Source organism: Stegostoma tigrinum, chromosome 41, assembly GCF_030684315.1.
Source record: "Stegostoma tigrinum isolate sSteTig4 chromosome 41, sSteTig4.hap1, whole genome shotgun sequence".
Classification (NCBI taxonomy): Eukaryota; Metazoa; Chordata; class Chondrichthyes; order Orectolobiformes; family Stegostomatidae; genus Stegostoma; species Stegostoma tigrinum.
In genome coordinates, this window is record NC_081394.1 from 3,543,581 (window position 1) to 3,565,941 (window position 22,361).

General features: G+C 51.8%; 1 protein-coding gene across 3 annotated transcripts; it reads left to right on the forward strand.

Annotated features, from left to right (window-relative positions):
* The first annotated feature begins 14,616 nt into the window (after positions 1-14,616).
* LOC125448566 (apolipoprotein Eb-like) lies at positions 14,617-22,239 on the forward strand. Of its 3 annotated transcripts, none has more exons than XM_059641237.1 (4): positions 14,617-14,757; positions 16,452-16,506; positions 18,913-19,063; positions 20,888-22,239. In XM_059641237.1, exons 2-4 carry the CDS (start codon positions 16,464-16,466, stop codon positions 21,546-21,548), a joined length of 855 nt encoding a protein of 284 aa, XP_059497220.1. In that variant the 5' UTR covers positions 14,617-14,757; positions 16,452-16,463; the 3' UTR covers positions 21,549-22,239. The 3 variants fall into 3 exon arrangements, with proteins under 3 accessions (XP_059497220.1, XP_059497221.1, XP_048379910.1); XM_059641238.1 differs by lacking the exon at positions 14,617-14,757 and adding an exon at positions 14,833-14,879; XM_048523953.2 differs by lacking the exon at positions 14,617-14,757 and adding an exon at positions 16,187-16,359.
* The last annotated feature ends 122 nt before the right edge of the window (positions 22,240-22,361 follow it).

The window sequence follows — 22,361 nt, forward strand, 5'->3', positions numbered from 1 at the left end:
TTCATGAGTGAGGAGTTTCATTTTGCCCATGGGTTTCGGAGATATGTCAGATTCCCTGCCAGGCCCAAAGTTTGAGTGAGACTGATAAAATGGGGTAGGGTATCCGTTAGCGTTCGTACTGGATCACCTTTATCCCAGCCCCTCAACTGTGTTGCCTTAGCTGTGAGTGGGGGGCTTCAAATGAGCGGGTAGGGAGGGATTGGAATGGGGACCCCACACCCTCTCCCACTCCTCCTCACCGAACTACATCCCACTTGCTCTAGTATTATAATATGCACAGTCAGTAAACCAGAGCTGCCTAAGGACCTCAGGTCCCCAGATATTTACAATCTAAACTGATAACTTGGTTCCGGGGATAGGAAGGATTGTAGCTGAGTTTGCAGATGGCTCTAAAATCGTTGGGGTGCGGGGAAGACAAGTTGACATGAGGAAATGGGGCATTTGCAGAGGGGCAGGGATCAGTGAGGTTAAAATGTGGTGGATTGAGCTCAACATGGATAAGTGTAAGGTTATCCATTTTGTTCGGAGGAACACAAAGGCAACTTTTTATCAAAATGGAGAGAAACTTCAGCATGCTTCAATGCAGAGGGATCTGGGCATCCTTGTGTATGAATCACAAAATAATTAGACTATAGTACAGCAGCTTGTAAGAGAGGCAAATGGACATTTTGTCATTAATTGCTGAAGGAATAGAGTATAAAAATCGGTAAGTGTCATTTAAACTTTACAAGGCATTAGTGAGACCACACCTGGAGTATTGTATATAGCATTGACCTTAAGTGGGCTTCTGATTATATTGGAAGCAATTCCCAGGAAGTTCACTAGACTGACTCCAGAGATGAAGTGGCAGGGGGTGGTGGGGACCGTGTCTGTCTTATGAAGAGAATTTGAACAGTTTACACCAATACTCTCTGGACTTTAGAAGGATTGAGAGGAGATTTGATGGAAGATGTGAAAGGTTCTGGGTATAGAGAGGGTGGAAACAATCCAGAATGAGAGGTCAAAATTTTAGGTGAAGGGGGCAGGAGACTTAAAACAGAAACGGGGAGAAATTATTTCTCCCGAAGGTCCTTGAATCTGTGGAATTCTGTGCCCCCAGAGCCATGGGGATGTTGGGACACTGACTAAAGTTGAGGAGGAGCGAGGCAGATGTTTAATTCGTACTGGTTTGGAGGGTTATGGAGAATGAATAGGAAAGTGAGGCCGAGATGAGAGCTGCCCTGACAACATTGAATGTTGGAGCAGGCCCGAGGGACTGAATAGCTTACTCCTGCTCCTAGTTCTTGGGTTGTTATGTTTATTTGTCTACCCCCGACTCTCATTATTTGTGTGTGTGTGTGTGTGTGTGTGTGTGTGTGTGTGTGTGTGTGTGTCTGTGTGTGTGTGTGTGTGTCTGTGTGTGTGACAAACAGTGTGTGTGTGTGTGTGTGTGTGTGTGTGTGTGTGTGTGACTGTGTGTGTGTGTGAGTCTGTGTGTGTGACAAACAGTGTGTGTGTGTGTGTGTGTGTGTGTGTGTGTGTGCGTGTGTGTGTGTGAGTGTGTGCGCGTGCGTGTGTGCGCGTGTGTGTGTGCGTGTGCGTGTGTGTGTGTGCGTGTGTGTGTGCGTGTGTGTCTGTGAGTGTGTGTGTGTGTGTGTGTGTGTGTGTGTGTGTGTGTGTGTGTGTGTGTCTGTGAGTGTGTGTGTGTGTGTGGGGTGCCACTTGACACTCGCTGCAAGGCATTCTGGGGTAGAGAAGGACCCATCACGGAGGCATCCCCAGCTGTCGCCTGATTTAAAAGTGTGAAGCTGGATGAACACAGCAGGCCAAGCAGCATCTCAGGAGCACAAAAGCTGACGTTTCGGGCCTAGACCCTTCATCAGAGAGGGGGATGGGGAGAGGGAACTGGAATAAATAGGGAGAGAGGGGGAGGCGGACCGAAGATGGAGAGAAAAGAAGATAGGTGGAGAGAGTATAGGTGGGGAGGTAGGGAGGGGATAGGTCAGTCCAGGGAAGACGGACAGGTCAAGGAGGTGGGATGAGGTTAGTAGGTAGCTAGGGGTGCGGCTTGGGGTGGGAGGAAGGGATGGGTGAGAGGAAGAACCGGTTAGGGAGGCAGAGACAGGTTGGACTGGTTTTGGGATGCAGTGGGTGGGGGGGAAGAGCTGGGCTGGTTGTGTGGTGCAGTGGGGGGAGGGGATGAACTGGGCTGGTTTAGGGATGCAGTAGGGGAAGGGGAGATTTTGAAACTGGTGAAGTCCACATTGATACCATTGGGCTGCAGGGTTCCCAGGTGGAATATGTGTTGCTGTCCCTGCAACCTTTGGGTGGCATCATTGTGGCACTGCAGGAGGCCCATGATGGACATGTCGCCCGAAACGTCAGCCTTCCTGCTCCTCTGATGCTGCTTGGCCTGCTGTGTTCATCCAGCTCTACACCTTGTTATGTCAGATTCTCCAGCATCTGCAGTTCCTACTATCTCTGTCGCCTGATTTGCTCTGATTGGTTCATATCCCATAAATAGACAATTTGTCTTTTAAAGAATTCAACATGATGGCAGTGACAGCAGTAACAACAAGGCTCCATCACAATTCATAGGCATAGGCAGTCATTGAAATGAAAGAGAGCCTTCGAGCAATCAAACTCGCAAGTCATTACAAAATATTTTTGTGCAAAAATAGTTTCCAGAATAAGGAAGGAAAGATGACTGCATTTTGTTTCCGTTGCTAACATACATTACCAGTTTGGATTCATTCAATTCTCAATGGTTTACCTCCAACTTATACATTTTAATGACGTGAAGAAAGGGCTGTCTTGCGGTCTATTTGTTTGACATTCTCTACCTGGAATCTAATCTCATTAATTCCTTTACAGATTTACGTGTGTGTGTGTGGTTGTTGCACAAAATCGTAGCAATGGGGCAATTCAAGTGTTTTCTCATAACTTTCAAACATGGTTCTCCCCAGATTTCCATCAGAATCCTGAGTTCGATGCTAGGAGGGAGCTTTGAAATGCATTCATCCGGTCATACAGCATGGAAACAGACCTGTTGGTCCAACCAATCCATGCCAACTATATTCCCAATTAAACTAGCCCCACCTGCCTGTGCTTGGCCCATATTCCTCCAAACCTTTCCTAATCATGAACTTATCCAAATGTCGTTCAAACATTGTAGCTGTACCTACATCGATCACTTCATACATCAGTGGTGGGCAAATTATTGGAAAGGGCTCTGAGAGACAGGATTTATGATCACTTGGAAAGGCACAGTTTGATTTGTGATAGTCAGCATGGGTTTGTGAGAGGTGGATCATGCCTCACAAACCTTAGTGAATTCATTGAAGAGGTGACCAAACACACGGATGAAGGTAGAGCAGTGGATGTGGTTTACATGGGTTTAAGTAGGGCATTTGATAAGGTTCCCCATGGTAGGCTCGTGTAGAAAGTAAGGAGGCATGGGATAGGGAGAAATGTGGGCAAAAAGGGAGCAGATTGGATTCAGAAGTGGCTGACCCTTAGAAGACAAACTGTGGCAGTGGACGGACAATATTCAACATGGTGCTCAGTTACGAGTGGTGTGTCACAAGGATCTGTTCTGGATCCTCTTCTATTTGTGATTTTTGTAAGTGATCTGGATGAAGGAGTGGAAGGGTGGATTAGCAAGTTCACGGACGATACAAAGGTGGGTCACGTTGTGGACAGTGCAAAGGGCTGTTCTAGGTTACAGAATGTCATTGATAGGATGCAGAGCTGGGCTGAGAAGTGGCAGATGGAGTTTAACCCTGAAAAGTGAGGTGATTCATTTTGGAAGGACAAAATTGAAAGCAGAATACAGGGTGAACGGAAAGATTCTTGGCAGTGTGGAGGAGCAGAGGGATCTCAGGGTTCATGTCCACAGTTCCCTGAAAGCTGCCACGCAGGTGAATAGAGTTATTAAGAAGGCGTATGATGTGTTAGCTTTTATTAACAGAGGGATTGAGTTCCAGAGCCGTGAAGTTATGCTCCAGCTATACAAAACCCTGGATCGGCCACATCTGGAGTATTGTATCCAGTTCTGGTCGCCTCATTAGAGGAAAGATGTGGAAGCGTTGGAAAAGGTGCAGAGCAGATTTACCAGGATGTTGCCTGGAAGGTCTTACAAGGAAAGGTTGAGAGAGCTAGGGCTTTTCTCTTTAGAAGGATGAAGGATGAGAGGTGACTTGATCGAGGTGTACAAAATGATCAGAGGCATGGATAGAGTGGACAGCCAGAGACTTTTTCCCAGGGTGGAGGTAGCTATTATGAGGGGGCATAGTTTTAAAGTGAGTGGAGGTAGATATAGGGGAGACATCAGAGGTAGGTTCTTTACTCAGAAAATGGCAGGGGCGCAGAATGCATTGCCGGAGAGGGTAGTGGAGTCGGCCTCATTCGGGGTACTTAAGCAGCTATTAGATAGGCATATAGATGATAGTATAAGGTAGGGGTGGGGGTTAGGTAGGCCTGAGGTTTCGGGTAAAAGTTCGGCACATCATCGTGGGCCGAAGGGCCTGTACTGTTCTGTACTGTACTATGTTCTGTGTTCATCTGGAAGCTTATTACACGCACAAACCAATCCCTGTGTCAAAAAGTCGCTCCTTATGTCTTTTTAAACTCTTCCTCCTCTCGCTTTAATAAATGCCTCCTGGTTTTGGACCCCCCCCACCCTAGGGAAGAGACCTTGTCAATTACCTTATCTATGGCCATCATGATTTGAGAAACCTCTCAAAGGTCACCCCCGAACCCCTGCATTCTCTTGAGAAAAGTCTCAGTCTTTCCAGATTAGTTTTATATCTCAAATCCTCCATTCCCAGCAACATTCTGGTAAATCTTTTCTGGACCCCCTCGAGTTGAATAAGACCTGAACTGGACACAGTACTCCAGAAAAGGTCTCACCAACATCCTGTACAACCTCAATAGACATTCCAACTCCTATACTCAAAGATCTGAGCAATGAAAGTAAGCGTGCTAAACACCTTCTTAAGCACCCTATCTATATGGGATGCAAACTTCAAAGAATTATGTACCTGAACCCCGAGGTCTCTCTGTTCAGCAACGCTACCCAGGGCCCTGCCATTAACTGTATCACTCCTGCTCTTGTCTGTTTTACTAAAAATGCAATACCTCACATTGATCTAAATTAGATTGTAATCTTAGTTAACCCGCTTCACTGTCCACTCTACCATCAGTTTTTGGTATCTCATAGAACATAAAACATAGAAAAGTACAGCACAGTACAGGCCCTTTGGCCCACGATGTTGTGCCGTGGAATAATCCTAATCCAAAAATAAAATAACCTAACCTACATTCCCCTCAATTCACTGCTGTTCATGTGCATGTCCAGCAGTCGCTTAAATGTCACTAATGACTCCGCTTCCACGACTACCACTGGCAAACTATTCCATGCGCTCACAACTCTCTGGGTGAAGAACGTCCCTCTGACGTCTCCTCCATACCTTCCTCCTAACACCTTAAAACTATGACCCCTCGTGGCAGTCAATCCTGCCCTGGGGAAAAGTCTCTGGCTATCGGCTCTATCCATGCCTCTCATTACCTTGTACACCTCGATCAGGTCACCTCTCTTCCTCCTTCTCTCCAGGGATAAAAGTCCAAGCTCAGTCAACCTCTCCTCGTAAGACAAGCCCTCCAGTCCAGGCAGCATCCTGGTAAACATCCTTTGCACCCACTCCAAAGCCTCCACATCTTTCCTATAATAGGGCAACCGGAACTGGACACAATATTCCAAGTATGGTCTCACCAGGGTTTTGTAGAGCTGCAGCATAACCTCGCGGCTCTTAAACTCGATCCCCCTGTTAATGAAAGCCAAAACACCATATGCTTTCTTAACAAACTTATCCACTTGGGCAGCAACTTTGAGGGAGCTATGCACTTGAACACCAAGATCCCGCTGTTCCTCCACACTGCCGAGAATCCTGCCTTTAATCCTATGTTCAGCATTTAAGTTCGACCTTCCAAAATGCATCAGTTCACATTTATCCAGGTTGAACTCCATCTGCCATTTCTCAGCCCACCTCTGCATTCTGTCAATGTCTCAGCGAAGCCTGCAATAGCCCTCGATACTATCAACGGCACCTCCAACCTTTGTGTCACCAGCAAACATACTAACCCACCCCTCAACCTCCTCATCCAAGTCATTTATAAAAACTACAAAGAGCAGAGGCCCAAGAACAGAGCCCTGTGGGACACCACTCAGCACTGACCTCCAGGCAGAATACTTACCATCTACAACCACTCTCTGCCTCCTGGGAGCCAACCAATTCTGAATCCAGACAGCCAAATCACCCTGTATCCCATACCTCCTGACTTTATGAATGAGCCTGCTGTGGGGAACCTTATCAAATGCCTTGCTGAAGTCCATGTACACCACATCCACTGCTCGGCCCTCATCAACCTGTCTCGTGACCTCCTCAAAGAACTGTCTCGTGACTTCCTCAAAGAACAAAGTCTCCTGCATAACTTACCAACATATAAATCATTTACATAAATGACAAACAAAAGTAGATCGATTCTTGAATTGTGGGCTGAGTGTATCCGAGTTTGTTCACCTCCTCTTTTGAGAGTCAAGTATCTTTAAACACTGCTGTCTGTTCAACATTGGTGTTTACCGAGCCCAGGGATTAGGTTACCCTGCGATACTGAAGTGGTTGCACTGTGTGAATCCATTCGCTTAGCTTAACACTCACCCTCACTCTAACCCTCAACTCCATCACCCTGTCAGTGCTGTGTGCACATCTAAAGGTGCAATGCCTCAAGTCCTGTTCCTCAGTCAAAGATGTTTCCCCTTAAGGAGTGTCACAGGGCATCAGGGGGCGCTCAAGAGGCCTGAGTTGTTGGGGTATAGGGATCTCAGAGCAATGTAGGGGATGGAGGAGGTCACAGACAGAGGGAAGTGGTGGAGGGGCTGGAGGGGGTTACAGAGATAGGGAGAGGTGTAGGGGCTGGAGGAGGTTACAGAGATAGGGAGGGGGTGTAGGGGCTGGAGGAGGTTACAGAGATAGGGAAGGGGTGTAGGGGCAGGAGGGGGTTACAGAGATAGGGAGGGGCTGGAGGGGGTTACAGAGATAGGGAAGGGGTGTAGGGGCTGGAGGAGGTTACAGAGATAGGGAGAGGTGTAGGGGCTGGAGGAGGTTACAGAGATAGGGAAGGGGTGTAGGGGCTGGAGGAGGTTACAGAGATAGGGAAGGGGGTGTAGGGGCAGGAGGGGGTTACAGAGATAGGGAGGGGCTGGAGGGGGTTACAGAGATAGGGAAGGGGTGTAGGGGCAGGAGGAGGTTACAGAGATAGGGAGGGGGTGTAGGGGCTGGAGAGGGTTACAGAGATAGGGAAGGGGTGTAGGGGCTGGAGGAGGTTACAGAGATAGGAAGGGGGTGTAGGGGCAGGAGGGGGTTACAGAGATATGGAGGTGTGGGTTATGGGTTTAATGAAGACAGGTTTGAGAAATTGCCTGACTGTGTGGATATCTCGGGGAGTGAGCACGGGGTGCACAGTGGAGCAGGACGTGGCGTGAGTTCAAATCCAGCAGGGACATGGAGAAGGGCGTGTGGGAGAAGGTGCTGGGAGAGGTTTGGGAGAGTCAGGTCTCGAGGAGATGATGCCCCAGATCAGGGTAAATGCTGCAATTAAGCTGATAGGGAGGTCAGGGACAAGTGGCAATGGGGTGGATGTTGGTAGGATATTGGGGTGACCTGAATGTGGGGTCAGAGGTTTATCTCAGGGTCAATTATCAGATTCAGGATTGTGAAAAGAAGCGTTGCGTCACAGCATATGTTCAGGGTTCAGAACCGGGGATCTGATTTTGGGCCGAAGACTTTTCAAAATGCATTGAGTGACTTTGAGTGTGCTTGTGTGATGATTGAATATTTTCTGAACTGGCCATCTGAAATGTGGGCACTCTCCTCCCCAGGGGTCTGCTCCCAAGGTTTCCAGGGATTATGTATTCTGGAGCTCTGTATACTTCCCGAAACTCCAGGGAGCCAAGGAACCTCTTCATCATCCAGCACTACAAGTCAGGAGGGGGATGGAATACCCCCCTCTTGCCTCTGGATGGGGGCAGCTCCAACAACACTCAAGAAGCTCGACACCATCCAGGACAGAGCAGCCCCGGCTCGATTGGCCCCACTTCCACAAACATCCCACTCCCTCCCCCCCACCGACGCTCAGTCGCAGCAGTGTGTACCATCTACAAGATGCTCTGCAGAGGTTCACCAAAGATCCTCAGGCAGCATCTTCCAAACCCACAACCCACTTCCATCCAGAAGGACAAGGGGCAGCAGATACATGGGAACACCAGCCCCCTGCAAGTTCCCCTCCACTCCCCATCCTGACTTGGGAATATATCGCCGTTCCTTCAGTGTCGCTGGGTCAGAATCCAGGAATTGCCTCCCTAAGGGGCATTGTGGGTCAACCCACAGCAGGTGGGGACTGCAGCGGCTCAAGAAGGCAGCTCACCTCCATCAGCAGGTTCAATAACATCTTCTTCTTTGCGTTTATCAGGCTGATGAGTGGGCTCTCTAGCTTCAAATAATGTCGAACTTGTTAATGTTGATCTTATTTTGCATGCGGCCTGCACTATGCAGCCCATCCAGCTCACCAGTTCTTTCACCCCATGATCTGTACGTTGCTTGCTGTGATCTGCCTGTACTGTTCACAAACAAAGATTTTCACTGTACTAAGGTACATGTGACGATGAACCAGATCAACCAATCAATCATGAATGCCCACTGTCTCCACAGCTCAGAAGGTTCAATGTTCCCAATGTCAACAACTCACAAGCCTGTCAAAAACAGCAGCACAATTGTGCCCATCCCTCATGGCCACCGTTTGGTGAAAGGAGACAGTTATCGGGGAAATTCACTTCCTTGTCTCAGAACTGGATCCAACAACAGACATCGCTCTACACAGTCAACTGAATACACTGACCCTCCGACAGTGCCCACTCCCTCAGCACTGACCCTCCGACAGTGCCCACTCCCTCAGTACTGACCCTCCGACAGTGCGGCGCTCCCTCAGCACTGACCCTCCGACAGTGCCCACTCCCTCAGCACTGACCCTCCGACAGTACCCACTCCCTCAGCACTGACCCTCCGACAGTGCCCACTCCCTCAGCACTGACCCTCTGACAGTGCCCGCTCCCTCAGCACTGACCCTCCAACAGTGCGGCGCTCCCTCAGCACTGACCCTTCGATAGTGCGGCGCTCCCTCAGCACTGACCGTCCGACAGTGCCCACTCCCTCAGCACTGACCCTCCGACAGTGCGGCGCTCCCTCAGCACTGACCATCCGACAGTGCCCACTCCCTCAGCACTGACCCTTCGATAGTGCGGCACTCCCTCAGCACTGACCCTCCGACAGTGCCCACTCCCTCAGCACTGACCCTCCGACAGTGCCCACTCCCTCAGTACTGACCCTCCGACAGTGCCCACTCCCTCAGCACTGACCCTTCGATAGTGCAGTGCTCCCTCAGCACTGACCCTCCGACAGTGCCCACTCCCTCAGCACTGACCCTCCGACAGTGCGGCGCTCCCTCAGCACTGACCCTCCGACAGTGCCCACTCCCTCAGCACTGACCCTCCGACAGTGCCCATTCCCTCAGCACTGACCCTCTGACCGTGCCCACTCCCTCAGCACTGACCCTCCGATTGTGCAGCGCTCCCTCAGCACTGACCCTCTGACAGTGCCCACTCCCTCAGCACTGACCCTCCGACAGTGCGGCGCTCCCTCAGCACTGACCCTTCGATAGTGCGGCGCTCCCTCAGCACTGACCCTCCGACAGTGCCCACTCCCTCAGCACTGACCCTCCGACAGTGCGGCGCTCCCTCAGCACTGACCCTCCGACAGTGCGGCGCTCCCTCAGCACTGACCATCCGACAGTGCCCACTCCCTCAGCACTGACCCTTCGATAGTGCGGCACTCCCTCAGCACTGACCCTCCGACAGTGCCCACTCCCTCAGCACTGACCCTCCGACAGTGCCCACTCCCTCAGTACTGACCCTCCGACAGTGCCCACTCCCTCAGCACTGACCCTTCGATAGTGCAGTGCTCCCTCAGCACTGACCCTCCGACAGTGCCCACTCCCTCAGCACTGACCCTCCGACAGTGCGGCGCTCCCTCAGCACTGACCCTCCGACAGTGCCCACTCCCTCAGCACTGACCCTCCGACAGTGCCCATTCCCTCAGCACTGACCCTCTGACCGTGCCCACTCCCTCAGCACTGACCCTCCGACAGTGCAGCGCTCCCTCAGCACTGACCCTCTGACAGTGCCCACTCCCTCAGCACTGACCCTCCGACAGTGCCCACTCCCTCAGCACTGACCGTCCGACAGTGCGGCACCACCTCAAACTCTTCATATCACCCCTGCAAAACAGTCCCTTAATTCCCAGCCCTCGAAGGTGCAGCCTGAGGAGGCAGTGGGAGATGATCAGATTCCCTCAGCAGTGTCAGGGTCAGTGCAGAAATCCATTCTCAACTTGTCTCCGTAAAATGACATTGTACCATGTGGAGTTTCCTGAGGAGCAGAGGGTTTTGAATGAGCCAGGGCAGGGAGTGTTAGAGTTTTAGGGGCAGGAGAGTTCATGCACAGAACAGGGGAACCACAGCGAATTTGGAAAACAAGCCAGGAGCTGGGTGAGGGGAAGTGAACTTGCTTTTGAAAAGCCGAGTCGTGTTCTTGAATTCATGCTCTGTTTCTGTCGCCCTGTAGTTCCTGACCCGCAAACCTCCTCTCCAACAATCCCAGAGATGCTGACTAGCTGAATGAAGTTCAACAGTAGCTTTTTGGGCCAAAGTCCACAGATTAAATCAGTGCAAATGACCCTGAACGCAATGCATTCCGAATTAACAACAGCTCCTGAGATAAGCTAATTTCTGTCCACACTCTGTATCTGACTGACTGAATCATATTGCTTTGTTGGAAGAACACCGACACAGAAGAGATGGACTCTGATACTAGAGCCACGTAGAGAGAGATACAGAGACAGAGAGCTGGGAGGAGATATCAAGTAATGCATGTCATCAGCAACATCAAAAAATTTCTAAAACACCACAGGGGTAAATTTATCGAAGCCTGGAGAAGTTTTCCTGGACTTTGCCTGGCTCAGTGCTATCCATTCAATAAATAAATTACAGAGAAAAGGGATCTGTCTCGTGGAGAGAGGTGGAGCAGTTTAGGCCTGATTTGAACAGAGAGAGAGAGAGAGAGAGGAGATCTCATTGAAGTGCAGGAAGGGGACTGACAAACCAGGTGGCTGAGACTCGCCCCAGGCCATTCGGCCCATCCATTCCACACCAAACAGCATCCCACCCAATCCCTGCTTTCTCCCCGTGGCCAACTCACCCGACCCTGCGCATCTTTGGACTGTGGGAGGCAACACACGCAGACATGGGGAGAATGTGCAAACTCCACACAGACAGTCATCCAGGGGTAGAATTGAGCCAGGTCCCTGGGGGTAGGGAGCAGCTGCACTGACCACTGGCCCACTGTCACACCCAATGAGACAACAAACAAAGCGATGGAAGAGAGGGGAAGTAAGGCAATTTCTCCGGAAAGAAGCGCAGCCACAGATCCGGAGTGAGGGAGTTCCTCATGGGTCAGGCTATTGAGGTCAAGGGGCATGAAAGAATCCCAAAAAGGGGAATTCATAGATTCACGTGACAACTCGCAATCCAGGGTCAGTGCTGAGGGAGTGGGCACTGTCGGAGGGTCAGTGCTGAGGGAGTGGGCACTGTCGGAGGGTCAGTGCTGAGGGAGTGGGCACTGTCAGAGGGTCAGTCCTGGCGATCGCCGCACTGTCGGAGGGTCAGTGCCGAGGGAATGGGCACTGTCGGAGGGTCAGTGCTGAGGGAGCAGGCACTGTCGGAGGGTCAGAGCTGAGGGAGCGGGCGCTGTCGGAGGGTCAGTGCTGAGGGTGTGGGCACTGTCAGAGGGTCAGCGCTGATGGAGTGGGCACTGTCGGAGGGTCAGTGCTGAGGGAGTGGGCACTGTCGGAGGGTCAGTGCTGAGGGAGAGCCGCACTGTCGGAGGGTCAGTGCTGAGGGAGTGGGCACTGTCGGAGAGTCAGTGCTGAGGGAGTGGGCACTGTCAGAGGGTCAGCGCTGATGGAGTGGGCACTGTCGGAGGGTCAGTGCTGAGGGAGCGGGCACTGTCAGAGGGTCAGCGCTGAGGGAGCGGGCACTGTCGGAGGGTCAGTGCTGAGGGAGTGGGCACTGTCGGAGAGTCAGTGCTGAGGGAGTGGGCACTGTCAGAGGGTCAGCGCTGATGGAGTGGGCACTGTCGGAGGGTCAGTGCTGAGGGAGCGGGCACTGTCAGAGGGTCAGCGCTGAGGGAGTGGGCACTGTCAGAGGGTCAGCGCTGATGGAGTGGGCACTGTCGGAGGGTCAGTGCTGAGGGAGCGGGCACTGTCAGAGGGTCAGCGCTGAGGGAGCGGGCACTGTCGGAGGGTCAGCGCTGATGGAGCAGTGCTTTCTATCAGTTTGAACACTAAAACAAGAATCTACTTGGAGTTAAACGTCCCGAAAACCCACAGGGGGCTTGGACTGAGATATTGTTACTCCATGCTGGCCGGCTCCTATTTATTTGTCGTGATCCCCATTATCAATAATTACTTTTGCTGGGAGCTTGCTGTGTATAACCGGACTGTTGGTTTGCGATGGCAGTGATTCCATCTCCGCAAGTTGGTGTGTGATTGGCTTTGAGTCGAGCAGTCGGCAAATGTGCTGGGAGATGCTGGAGACCCCTGAGAGTACGTTGTTCGTGGATTGCACCTATATCCTAAGCTGAGCATGAGCTCCTGCGTGGAACCCTCTCCCACCTCCTTCCAAGTCTCTCTGTTGCATTAGCCTCTGTGTTCAGTCCTTGCCCCAACACCCCCCAGCTGTCTAGTGGGAAGCCCAGTGCTGGCAACTGAGTTCTGAGGGAGGTTCACCGGAACGCTAACTCTGTTTTCTCCTCCACAGATGCTGCCAGGCCTGCTGAGCTTTTCCAGCAACTTTGTTTTTGTTCCTGATTTACAGCATCCGCAGTTCTTTCGGTTTTTAGTTAGGGTGGTTAAGGAGGTGTTTAGCACAGTTTACAAGAGTACTGTGTCCAGATCTGGTCCCCCTGTTAGAGAAAGGATATTATTAAGTGAGACAGAGTTCGGAAGAGATTTACCAGGATGTTGCCAGGAATGGAGGGTTTGATTTACAAGGAAAGGGTGGATGGACTGGGACTTTTCTCACTTGGGCGTAATAGATTGAGAGGTGACCTGATAGAAGGCTATAAAACAGTAAGGGGTACAGATTGGGCTAATAGCAGGTACGTTTTTCCTTGGATGGGATTTTAAGGCTAGGAGGCACATTTTTTAAGGTGAGAGGAGAAGGATTTAAAGAGGACATGGGGGGGGGGCGCGGAGGGCATAGTTGATGTGTGGAGTGAACTTCCTGAGGAAGTGGTTTGTGGGGGTACAGTTACAGCTATGAAAAGATATTTGGATAAGTACATGAATAGGAAAGGTTTGGAGGGGCATGGGCCAGGACCAGGCAGGAGGGACTGGTTTAGTTTGGGATTATGGTCGGTATGGGCTGGATGGGCCGAAGGGTCTGTCTCTAGTATCACAAACTGTTTTAACGACTTATCCTCTGTTTGGGGGGCAGACATGAAGGTATCCAATGAGGTGGCAACAATCCCTGGGTCTACACAAGCATGGCAAACACCTTGACCCTGTCCCCAGAACCCTCTCCCCATCCCCCTCTCTGATGAAGGGTCTAGGCCTGAAACGTCAGCTTTTGTGCTCCTGAGATGCTGCTTGGCCTGCTGTGTTCAACTAGCTCCACACTTTGTTACCCATCAGATTGTAACTTGGATATCCTAAAGCTCTTGTGACCCTTCAAACTCCCGCTGAACTCACTCCAAGGTTTCAGTGAGACTCCTCAGAATTGACCCTTTAGTGTGAAGGACACCTTATAGTACCCTTCCCTCTCGTTAAAACCTGATTCCTCTTCCTCACTTGTTCCCCTACACAGCATATTCCTCGATCCTGTGCTATGCCATGCTTCCTGTACACTGCCCTCATTCCTCGTGACCCTATGACAGAAACAGAGAGTGTTTCATTAAACCAGCTGAAATTGCTGTTCGATTTCACCAGGGTGGGCAGATACACAGGATGTTGTGACATTCCCAAGATTATAGCGCTACTGCTCTGAAAGACAGGGGTTTTTAATATTCTGAGCACGGATGATGAAACATCGGAACAAGGAAACAGCTTTTTGAAGCAGACAAAGAAGTTAGCTCTGTATGTGAATGTGTGTCTCTCCTTACAGCCCCTGCAATCACATCGCAGAGGGACACCTCAGGCTGTTTGCACTCAGAAAATTAGACTGACACACACACACACACACACACACACACACACACACACACACACACACACACACACACACACACACACACACACACACACACACACAGCATTCCAGAAGGTGGGTGTGGGGCTATGTGGAGGTTTTGTGCAAGCAGACATTCCTGGGGAATTGGAGTTATTCAGGGACATCTTATCTGTGCCAAGTTGTCCCACGATAGTGGAGATAAGAGAGCCTACCAGGACCCTGGGAGGGACTTTAGACTCTGAGGCTGCGAGGTGGAACAATGTGTCAGACTGTGTGCTAACTCCAGGCCCCAGCGAGATATATACAGATAGAGATCAATAGATATAAAGACAAGCTCAGCTCAGCAACTCTCACAGCGACACAGTGTGGGAACCACAGAAGGTAAGAGGCAAAACTAAAGGGCCACCTCTCTTGAGGAAAAAGGAGGTCAGAACCGGGGTACTGGTGCAATGTACATTTGTATAGCACCGTTAATGACTTTCAGGAATGCTGATCACCATCAGGTAACTGGTCATTTGCACAGGATCGAGGAATATGCTGTGTAGGGGAACAAGTGAGGAAGAGGAATCAGGTTTTAACGAGAGGGAAGGGTACTATAAGGTGTTCTTCAGTGTTCACAGACAGCCAGCTGACTTGTGCGCAGCAAGATCCCAAAACAGATTTTTCAGGGGCTGTTTTGGCGGAGAAATGGTAGGCCCTCAAGGGGAGATCTCCTCCGCCTCTCCGACCCCGTCAGCCCACACATGCTCCAACATCACCAGATCCCAACAATCAGCAACCCCCTTCCTCCCAACCTCCAACAGAACCCACTCCCTCAGCACTGACCCTCCGACAGTGCCCACTCCCTCAGCACTGACCCTCCGACAGTGCCCGCTCCCTCAGCACTGACCGTCCGACAGAGCCCACTCCCTCAGCCCTGACCCTCCGACAGTGCCCGCTCCCTCAGCACTGACCCTCTGACAGTGCCCACTCCCTCAGCACTGACCCTCCGACAGAGCCCACTCCCTCAGCCCTGACCCTCCGACAGAGCCCACTCCCTCAGCCCTGACCCTCCGACAGTGCCCGCTCCCTCAGCACTGACCCTCTGACAGTGCCCACTCCCTCAGCACTGACCCTCCGACAGAGCCCACTCCCTCAGCCCTGACCCTCCGACAGAGCCCACTCCCTCAGCCCTGACCCTCCGACAGAGCCCACTCCCTCAGCCCTGACCCTCCGACAGTGCCCACTCCCTCAGCACTGACCCTCTGACAGTGCCCACTCCCTCAGCACTGACCCTCCGACAGAGCCCACTCCCTCAGCCCTGACCCTCCGACAGTGCCCACTCCCTCAGCACTGACCCTCTCAGCGTCCCTCCCCTTGAGGAGATCAGCCCCAGTGCCTGTGAACCCAGTGAAAAATGGAGAGAGAGAGAGAGATAGGGCAGAAAGCAGAAAGCTCTGCGAGTTCAGACTGAGGAGCGAGAGAATTACAAGAGAGAGAATGCAGGATTCGGTCGGGCAATTGTTTGTACGAGTCTGTTTTCTTGTTTTGGTGCTCCAGTTTTGCTCCTTCAGTGGGAATCCGAGCAGGACAAAGAAAACTGGGAAGATTTTCTCCTGCGAAGCTTTGGCACTCAGTGACGACATGGGGCAAAGTCTACCGGCCCCTTCAAGGCATGGTTTCTCTCTCAACGAGTGAGGATGCAGTGCAAGACACGATCCAGTCAAGCTCAACAAGCAGAATCCCAAGGGGGCAGACTCAGGCTTCGGGGAGTGGGTGTGAGCTGGTGTGGGGGGTGGGGGTGGGGGAGAGCAGAGAGAGCTGGGTGTTGTTGATAGAGTTGTGAGGCACACTGAAACTGAACCTGAGTAACCCTCGCTGTTTCTGCCACTCCGAGCTGAGCTATATAAAATCAGGTCTCTCGAGTTGGCAGAGTCAGTTCGCTGAGACAGATTGTGGGAGAGAGCACAGCAGGACAGCTTGGGATTTCGAGAAGCCTCTTGAGTAATTATATCCAGAATTAATTGCTGTGTGTGGAGTGTGGTTTCTTTTGGAAATGAGTTTTTAATTTGTCATTTTCTCTTTCCTCCAAAAAGTAACAAATTACCATGAAGACCTCTGTCACTCTGGTCGCCGTGCTTCTGATTCTTGGTAAGTGGGTGCGCTTTTATTAATTCAGTCCAACCATCACCCCCCCGCCCCCCAAACACAAACCCCTGCTCCCAGTGCCCGTCCCCTGCCCCCTCTGTTTTCTCAGCGGAATCAGCGACCTGTGCCTCCCCCCCCAACCCTCAGAGATAATCAATCCCTATAGCCATTTGAACTGTCACCAAAGCAGCTCACTAACAGCCGGGGAAGGCTGGGTTCGCGAAGGGATCCCCCGGTGGCACAGTGGTTAGCGCCGCCTCACCCCGCCCGGGGAAAGAGGGTTCGATCCCACCCTCGGGAGACTGTCTGTTGCGAGGTTTGCACGTTCTCCCCGTGTCTGCGTGGGTTTCCTCCCACGGTCCGACGATGTGCGGGTTAGGGTGCGTTGGACGTGGGAAATTGCCCCGTAGTGTCCAGGAAGGGGTAAGCTAGGTGCGTAAGGCATGGGAAATGTCGGGGTATGGGTCTGCATGGGGCGTTCCTTGGACGTGTTGGGCCGAATGGCCTGTTTCTCCACTCTGTGTCCTAGTGCCATTGTTACCACGCTGGAATGATCTTCCCTGCTCGTTATGTTTTAATGATGATGTTGGAAAACACAGCACACCACGTACAATTGACATTAAATTGACATCATAAGCACTCTGGGATGTTTTATCCCAATAAGTAGGGGACTGGGAAAATTTATCCCCTTCGCTAGATGTTCAGACAATTGTACGCTGACCGCTGAATGTTAGCTACATCGTAGATAGAGTGGGAGAATCCCCTTTCTGTCTGTTAAGCACATCGTACGTGTGACCTAAAATAGCCCTTGCAGCATGCTAACGACACAGTAAAGATGCTGGGATGGATGTTCACTGCATGTTAAGTGCGTTGTAAACACCTTGGATGATTTAGCCCATTTTCTGTGTTTTAAAAGCAACAGGGCCACAAGGGGATATTTTACACCGTTCGCTAGGTCTTAGGGATGTGGTAAACACACAAAGTAAATTAACTTTATTAACCGCGTATTAACAATGTCACAAACACAGTGAAAGGTTTATCCCATCAGCTGGGTCTGACAGCAATGCAAAATGAGGAGGATGTTTCCAGATATTAATTGGATTCCAATCTCAGGAAACACAAACTGGGCAGATTTACATCTTAGTTCGGAATTAACAAGATCGAAGGTGAAATGTGACGAGTTAAAACGTTAACTGGGGGAATTGTGACACTGGAAAGTGCAGTGGGAGGATTTATTCTATTAAATGTGCAAGAAAAACTTGATAAGCAACAGCAAGCTGTGCCCTGCTCACTGGTTGTTTTACAGCGTCGCACTGGGATGATCCACTGTGCCGTGGACACGTTCAAAACATCAGAAACACATTGGGAAGGGCCAGCAGAGGTGTAGGGGCTGGAGGGGTTACAGAGATAGGGAGGGGGTGTAGGAGGTGGAGGGGTTTACAGAGATAGGGAGGGGGTGTAGGGGGTGGAGGGGGTTACAGAGATAGGGAGGGGGTATAGGGGCTGGAGGGAGTTACAGAGATAGGGAGGGGGTGTAGGGGCTGGAGGGGGTTACAGAGATAGGGAGGGGGTGTAGGGGCTGGAGGGGCTTACAGAGATAGGGAGGGGGTGTAGGGGCTGGAGGGGGTTACAGAGATAGGGAGGGCATGTAGGGGCTGGAGGGGGTTACAGAGATAGGGAGGGCGTGTAGGGGCTGGAGGGGGTTACAGAGATAGGGAGGGAGTGTAGGGGCTGGAGGGGGTTACAGAGATAGGGATGGGGTGTAGGGGGTGGAGGGGGTTACAGAGATAGGGAGGGGGTGTAGGGGCTGGAGGGGGTTACAGAGATAGGGAGGGGGTGTAGCGGCTGGAGGGGGTTACAGAGATAGGGAGGGGGTGTAGGGGGTGGGGGGGTTACAGAGATAGGGAGGGGGTGTAGGGGCTGGAGGGGGTTACAGAGATAGGGAGGGGGTGTAGGGGCTGGACGGGGTTACAGAGATAGGGAGGGGGTGTAGGGGCTGGAGGGGGTTACAGAGATAGGGAGGGGGTGTAGGGGCTGGAGGGGGTTACAGAGATAGGGAGGGGGTGTAGCGGCTGGAGGGGGTTACAGAGATAGGGAGGGGGTGTAGGGGGTGGAGGGGGTTACAGAGATAGGGAGGGGGTGTAGGGGCTGGAGGGGGTTACAGAGATAGGGAGGGGGTGTAGGGGCTGGAGGGGGTTACAGAGATAGGGAGGGGGTGTAGGGGCTGCAGGGGGTTACAGAGATAGGGATGGGGTGTAGGGGCTGGAGGGGGTTACAGAGTTAGGGAGAGGGTGTAGGGGCTGGAGGGGGTTACAGAGATAGAGAGGGGGTGTAGGGGCTGGAGGGGGGTCACACAGATCGGGAATATATGGGAAGAGGATGAACCAGGATATTGTTGTGTTCCCTCAGGTTCCCAGGCAGAACCACAGGATGAGGCCTTCCCCAGGAGCAAATGGGAAGAAGCCATTGAGAAATTCTGGTCCTTCACCACGGACCTGGCCCAGTCCACCCAGGGCCTGCTGAAACAAATTCAGACTGCTGAGCTGGACAAGCATCTCGAGTGAGTATATCACGTGTGGGTCAGCATCGCTGGGAAGGAATGGCCAGAGGATGCACTCACTCGACAACACAGACCTGCATTGTGATAGCGGCTGATACCACCTCAGGATGGCCCAAGCGTCTCCTGTGGAAATGTCATCGCCTTATCACACAGACAAGACCCTTCAGCCCATTATTTCTGCACCATCATGGCTTTACTAGCCTGACCTTCCTGCTCACCTGAAGGTTGTGGTATTGTGAAAGTCTATACAAGCATGTTCTAAAGGTTGTGAGGTTTTCTGAGCAAACAAAACCTCCCACATATTGCCCTCCCAGTGACTCATTTTCCTCCAATCCCTCGAAACGTCCTGCTTTTCAGTTTAATATTCTGCTCCCTCATCATTGGCCCTTCTCCTCAGTGGAACCGCTGCACCCTGCCCATGCCCCTCATCATCTTATATCCCTCTATCAGGTCCACCTCTCTGCTCCAAAAATACACAAGCCGAGCTTAGCCACCCTCTCCTCATCGCTGAACCGCTTTGTCCCAGTGAATCTCCCTCCGCCCCCCTCCCCCCCCCCCATTGCAATCTCATCCTTCCTCTAGCGTGGGGAGCAGAGCTGCACACTGTATTCCAGCTGTGGCCTCACCAAAGCTCCGTACAGTTCCAACTTCACCTCCCTGCTCTGAGAGTATCTGCCTCTAAGCATAAAGCCTACTGTTTGCTTTCTGAATCATATTATTACCTGTTCAGGTACCTATCGACAGTTACCTCAAGGTCCCTCTGAGATTCCTGGTGTCCCGTCATTCCTTCAGAACTCCCAGGTCTTTTTCTTCTTCCAAAGATCATCAACTAACACGTTACAGGTGAAATTCCAGGCTGAATGTGGACTCACGGTTGTGATGTAGGACATGAGAAAGCTCATTAATGCACAGCAAGCTCCAAATAACTGCAATGTTAAAGCAGACTAAATCATGTCATGTCTGAAGACCTTTTCTTGAGAGATACTCATTGCCCACAGGACAATGAGCGAAAGGGAATGATCCTCAAAAACAGTTTGCCTGTACTCTGGCTGGTCATTCAGGATGTGAGCAAATGGAGAACGTGGCAGCTGGGACCTGTTGGGGGCAGAGAGCGAATGTGAGGGAGGAGGAAGGTCCCAAAGAGAGACCGAATGCTAATCCTTCACTCATTGCAATGTCTGACATATCTCGCAGTGCGGCGCTCCCTCAGCACTGACCCTCCGACAGTGCCCACTCCCTCAGCACTGACCCTCCGACAGTGCGGCGCTCCCTCAGCACTGACCCTCCGACAGTGCCCACTCCCTCAGCACTGACCCTCCGACAGTGCGGTGCTCCCTCAGCACTGACCCTCCGACAGTGCCCACTCCCTCAGCACTGACCCACTGACAGTGCTCCTTTCCTTGACCTCTTACTCGCAATGTTTTGAGCTCCTCATTTCAACCATTCACTTGCCCCTCCCTACCCCACCCATGTCTTATCACCCAGCAGTAGATCTTAGCACAGTTGTGCTTTCCTGAGAAATATTGGGTTAAGAATTTGTTGAATTGGTCTGCCCTCATCTTATCCTCCAAAGCGAATATTGCAGTCTCGTTTTCCTCAGGAGCAATCCTTGCTGTTTCACTGCTCTCTGTTTGGAACGCCGGGAGAAACTCTTCCCATCTGTTGTTATATTTCTGGTTAGCTTTCTCTCTCGCTGTCCGCGGTTTCTCTGCTCTCTCCTGGGCAACCGGCTGGCTCGGCAGTGGCGCGCTGATGGAATCGGTGCTAATTCCTCGTTTTACCTACTCTCCACACCCTCCTCCACCCCGGCCTTGTATTTCGCAGGACGCTGATCGCCGAATGCATGACTGAACTGAACGCATCTGGAGCGGGACTGCAAGCCCAGCTCGGCCCTTACTCCGAACGCTTCAACTCTGACATGGAAGAACTTTCAAACCGTCTGCACAGTGACCTGATGGCCATTCGCTCCAACCTGCTGGTCTACCAGGAGGAGGCCAAACTGATGGTCAAGCAGAACGTGGAGGATGTACGTCAAACCCTGGCGCTCTACCTGCGCAAATATCGCAAGCGGTTGAACCGGGACCAAGCTAGCATCCGCGCCAAGCTCCACGAGTACGCTGAGGAGCTGAGAAGCCGCAGAGACCGTACTCTTGATGACCTGAAAGCCATGGCAGCTCCTTACAGCAATGCAGCTGAAAGCAAAGTACTCCAACACGTCCAAAATATCCAACAGTCCCTGGCCCAGCAGGCAGAGGATGTCAGGTTGAAGGCTGAGGCCCTGCAGGAGCATGTGAGCAGCAACGCTGATGATATCCGTGAGGCCCTCCAGGTCAAGATGGAGCAAATCGGTGCCTGGTTCAGGAAGGAGGCGCAGACCATCTCCCAACGCTTCTCCGAATTCATCGACTACCTCCATCAGAAAATGAACCCATCCCAAAGTCCCGAGGAAGGCCCAGAGGAGCCTTCAAGCCTCCGCCTTTCGTAATTCTTCCAGCTCCCCCGCCCCTCCTCCGCTCGCCACACTCTGTGCCGCTCCCAGCTCACTGTGTTCTCCCTACTTAGTCCGTCCTCCCTGGACCCCCTCTCCCCAACTTCCCCCACTCTCCCCAACTCCCCTCATTCACCCCAACTTCTCTCATTCTCGCCAACTTCCTTCATTCTCCCCAACTTCCCCCATTCTCCCCAACTTCTGTCATTCTCCTCAACCTCCCCCACCCTCCCCAACTTCCCCCATTCATCCCAACTTCCCTCATTCTCACCAACTTTCCCCATTCTCCCTCCTCCCCACTGTCCTCGCTCTCCCCACTCATTCTGCTCTCCCAACTCAGGGCCCACCCCGTCTGTCCCATCGTTCTGGCTGTGACTCCCACGTTACCCTCCCTGTACCACCTCACTTAGACGCCAATGGACCGATCTGCTGAGGTCTCACCCCTGGGGTCTTTGTGTTTGTGGGTTCCTACCCCTGACTAGTTACGCGACAGCAGGCGGCCTGCTGCCCACAAACAGCTTCACACCTCCTGAGTGGACCTCCTCTCTCTCTCTCTCTCTCTCCCTCTGTTAGCTATATTGTAAACGCAGTGTGAAAGGCATAACCCACCTTACTGCACATTGTAAACCTTTCGGGACAATTGCTTCCACGTTGCTGTGTTAAACATCATAAAACTAATGGAAATATGTCTGTGCCTGCCTTGTCCTCAGTGAGATTTCTGTGTGAATGTCTTTTCAATGCCATAACTAAGAGTGAAAAATTTCAGACCATACCTTGTAAACTGAGGAAATCTGTCTGCAGCATTAACAA

What these genes read in the sequence shown, in the direction of transcription:
- LOC125448566 (XM_059641237.1), top strand. Translation starts at nt 16,464, where the DNA reads ATGAAGACCTCTGTCACTCTGGTCGCCGTGCTTCTGATTCTTG. An exon ending in CGCCGTGCTTCTGATTCTTG is followed by an intron (nt 16,507 to 18,912) that starts GTAAGTGGGTGC and finishes GTGTTCCCTCAG; the next exon opens with GTTCCCAGGCAGAACCACAG. An exon ending in GAGCTGGACAAGCATCTCGA is followed by an intron (nt 19,064 to 20,887) that starts GTGAGTATATCA and finishes TGTATTTCGCAG; the next exon opens with GACGCTGATCGCCGAATGCA.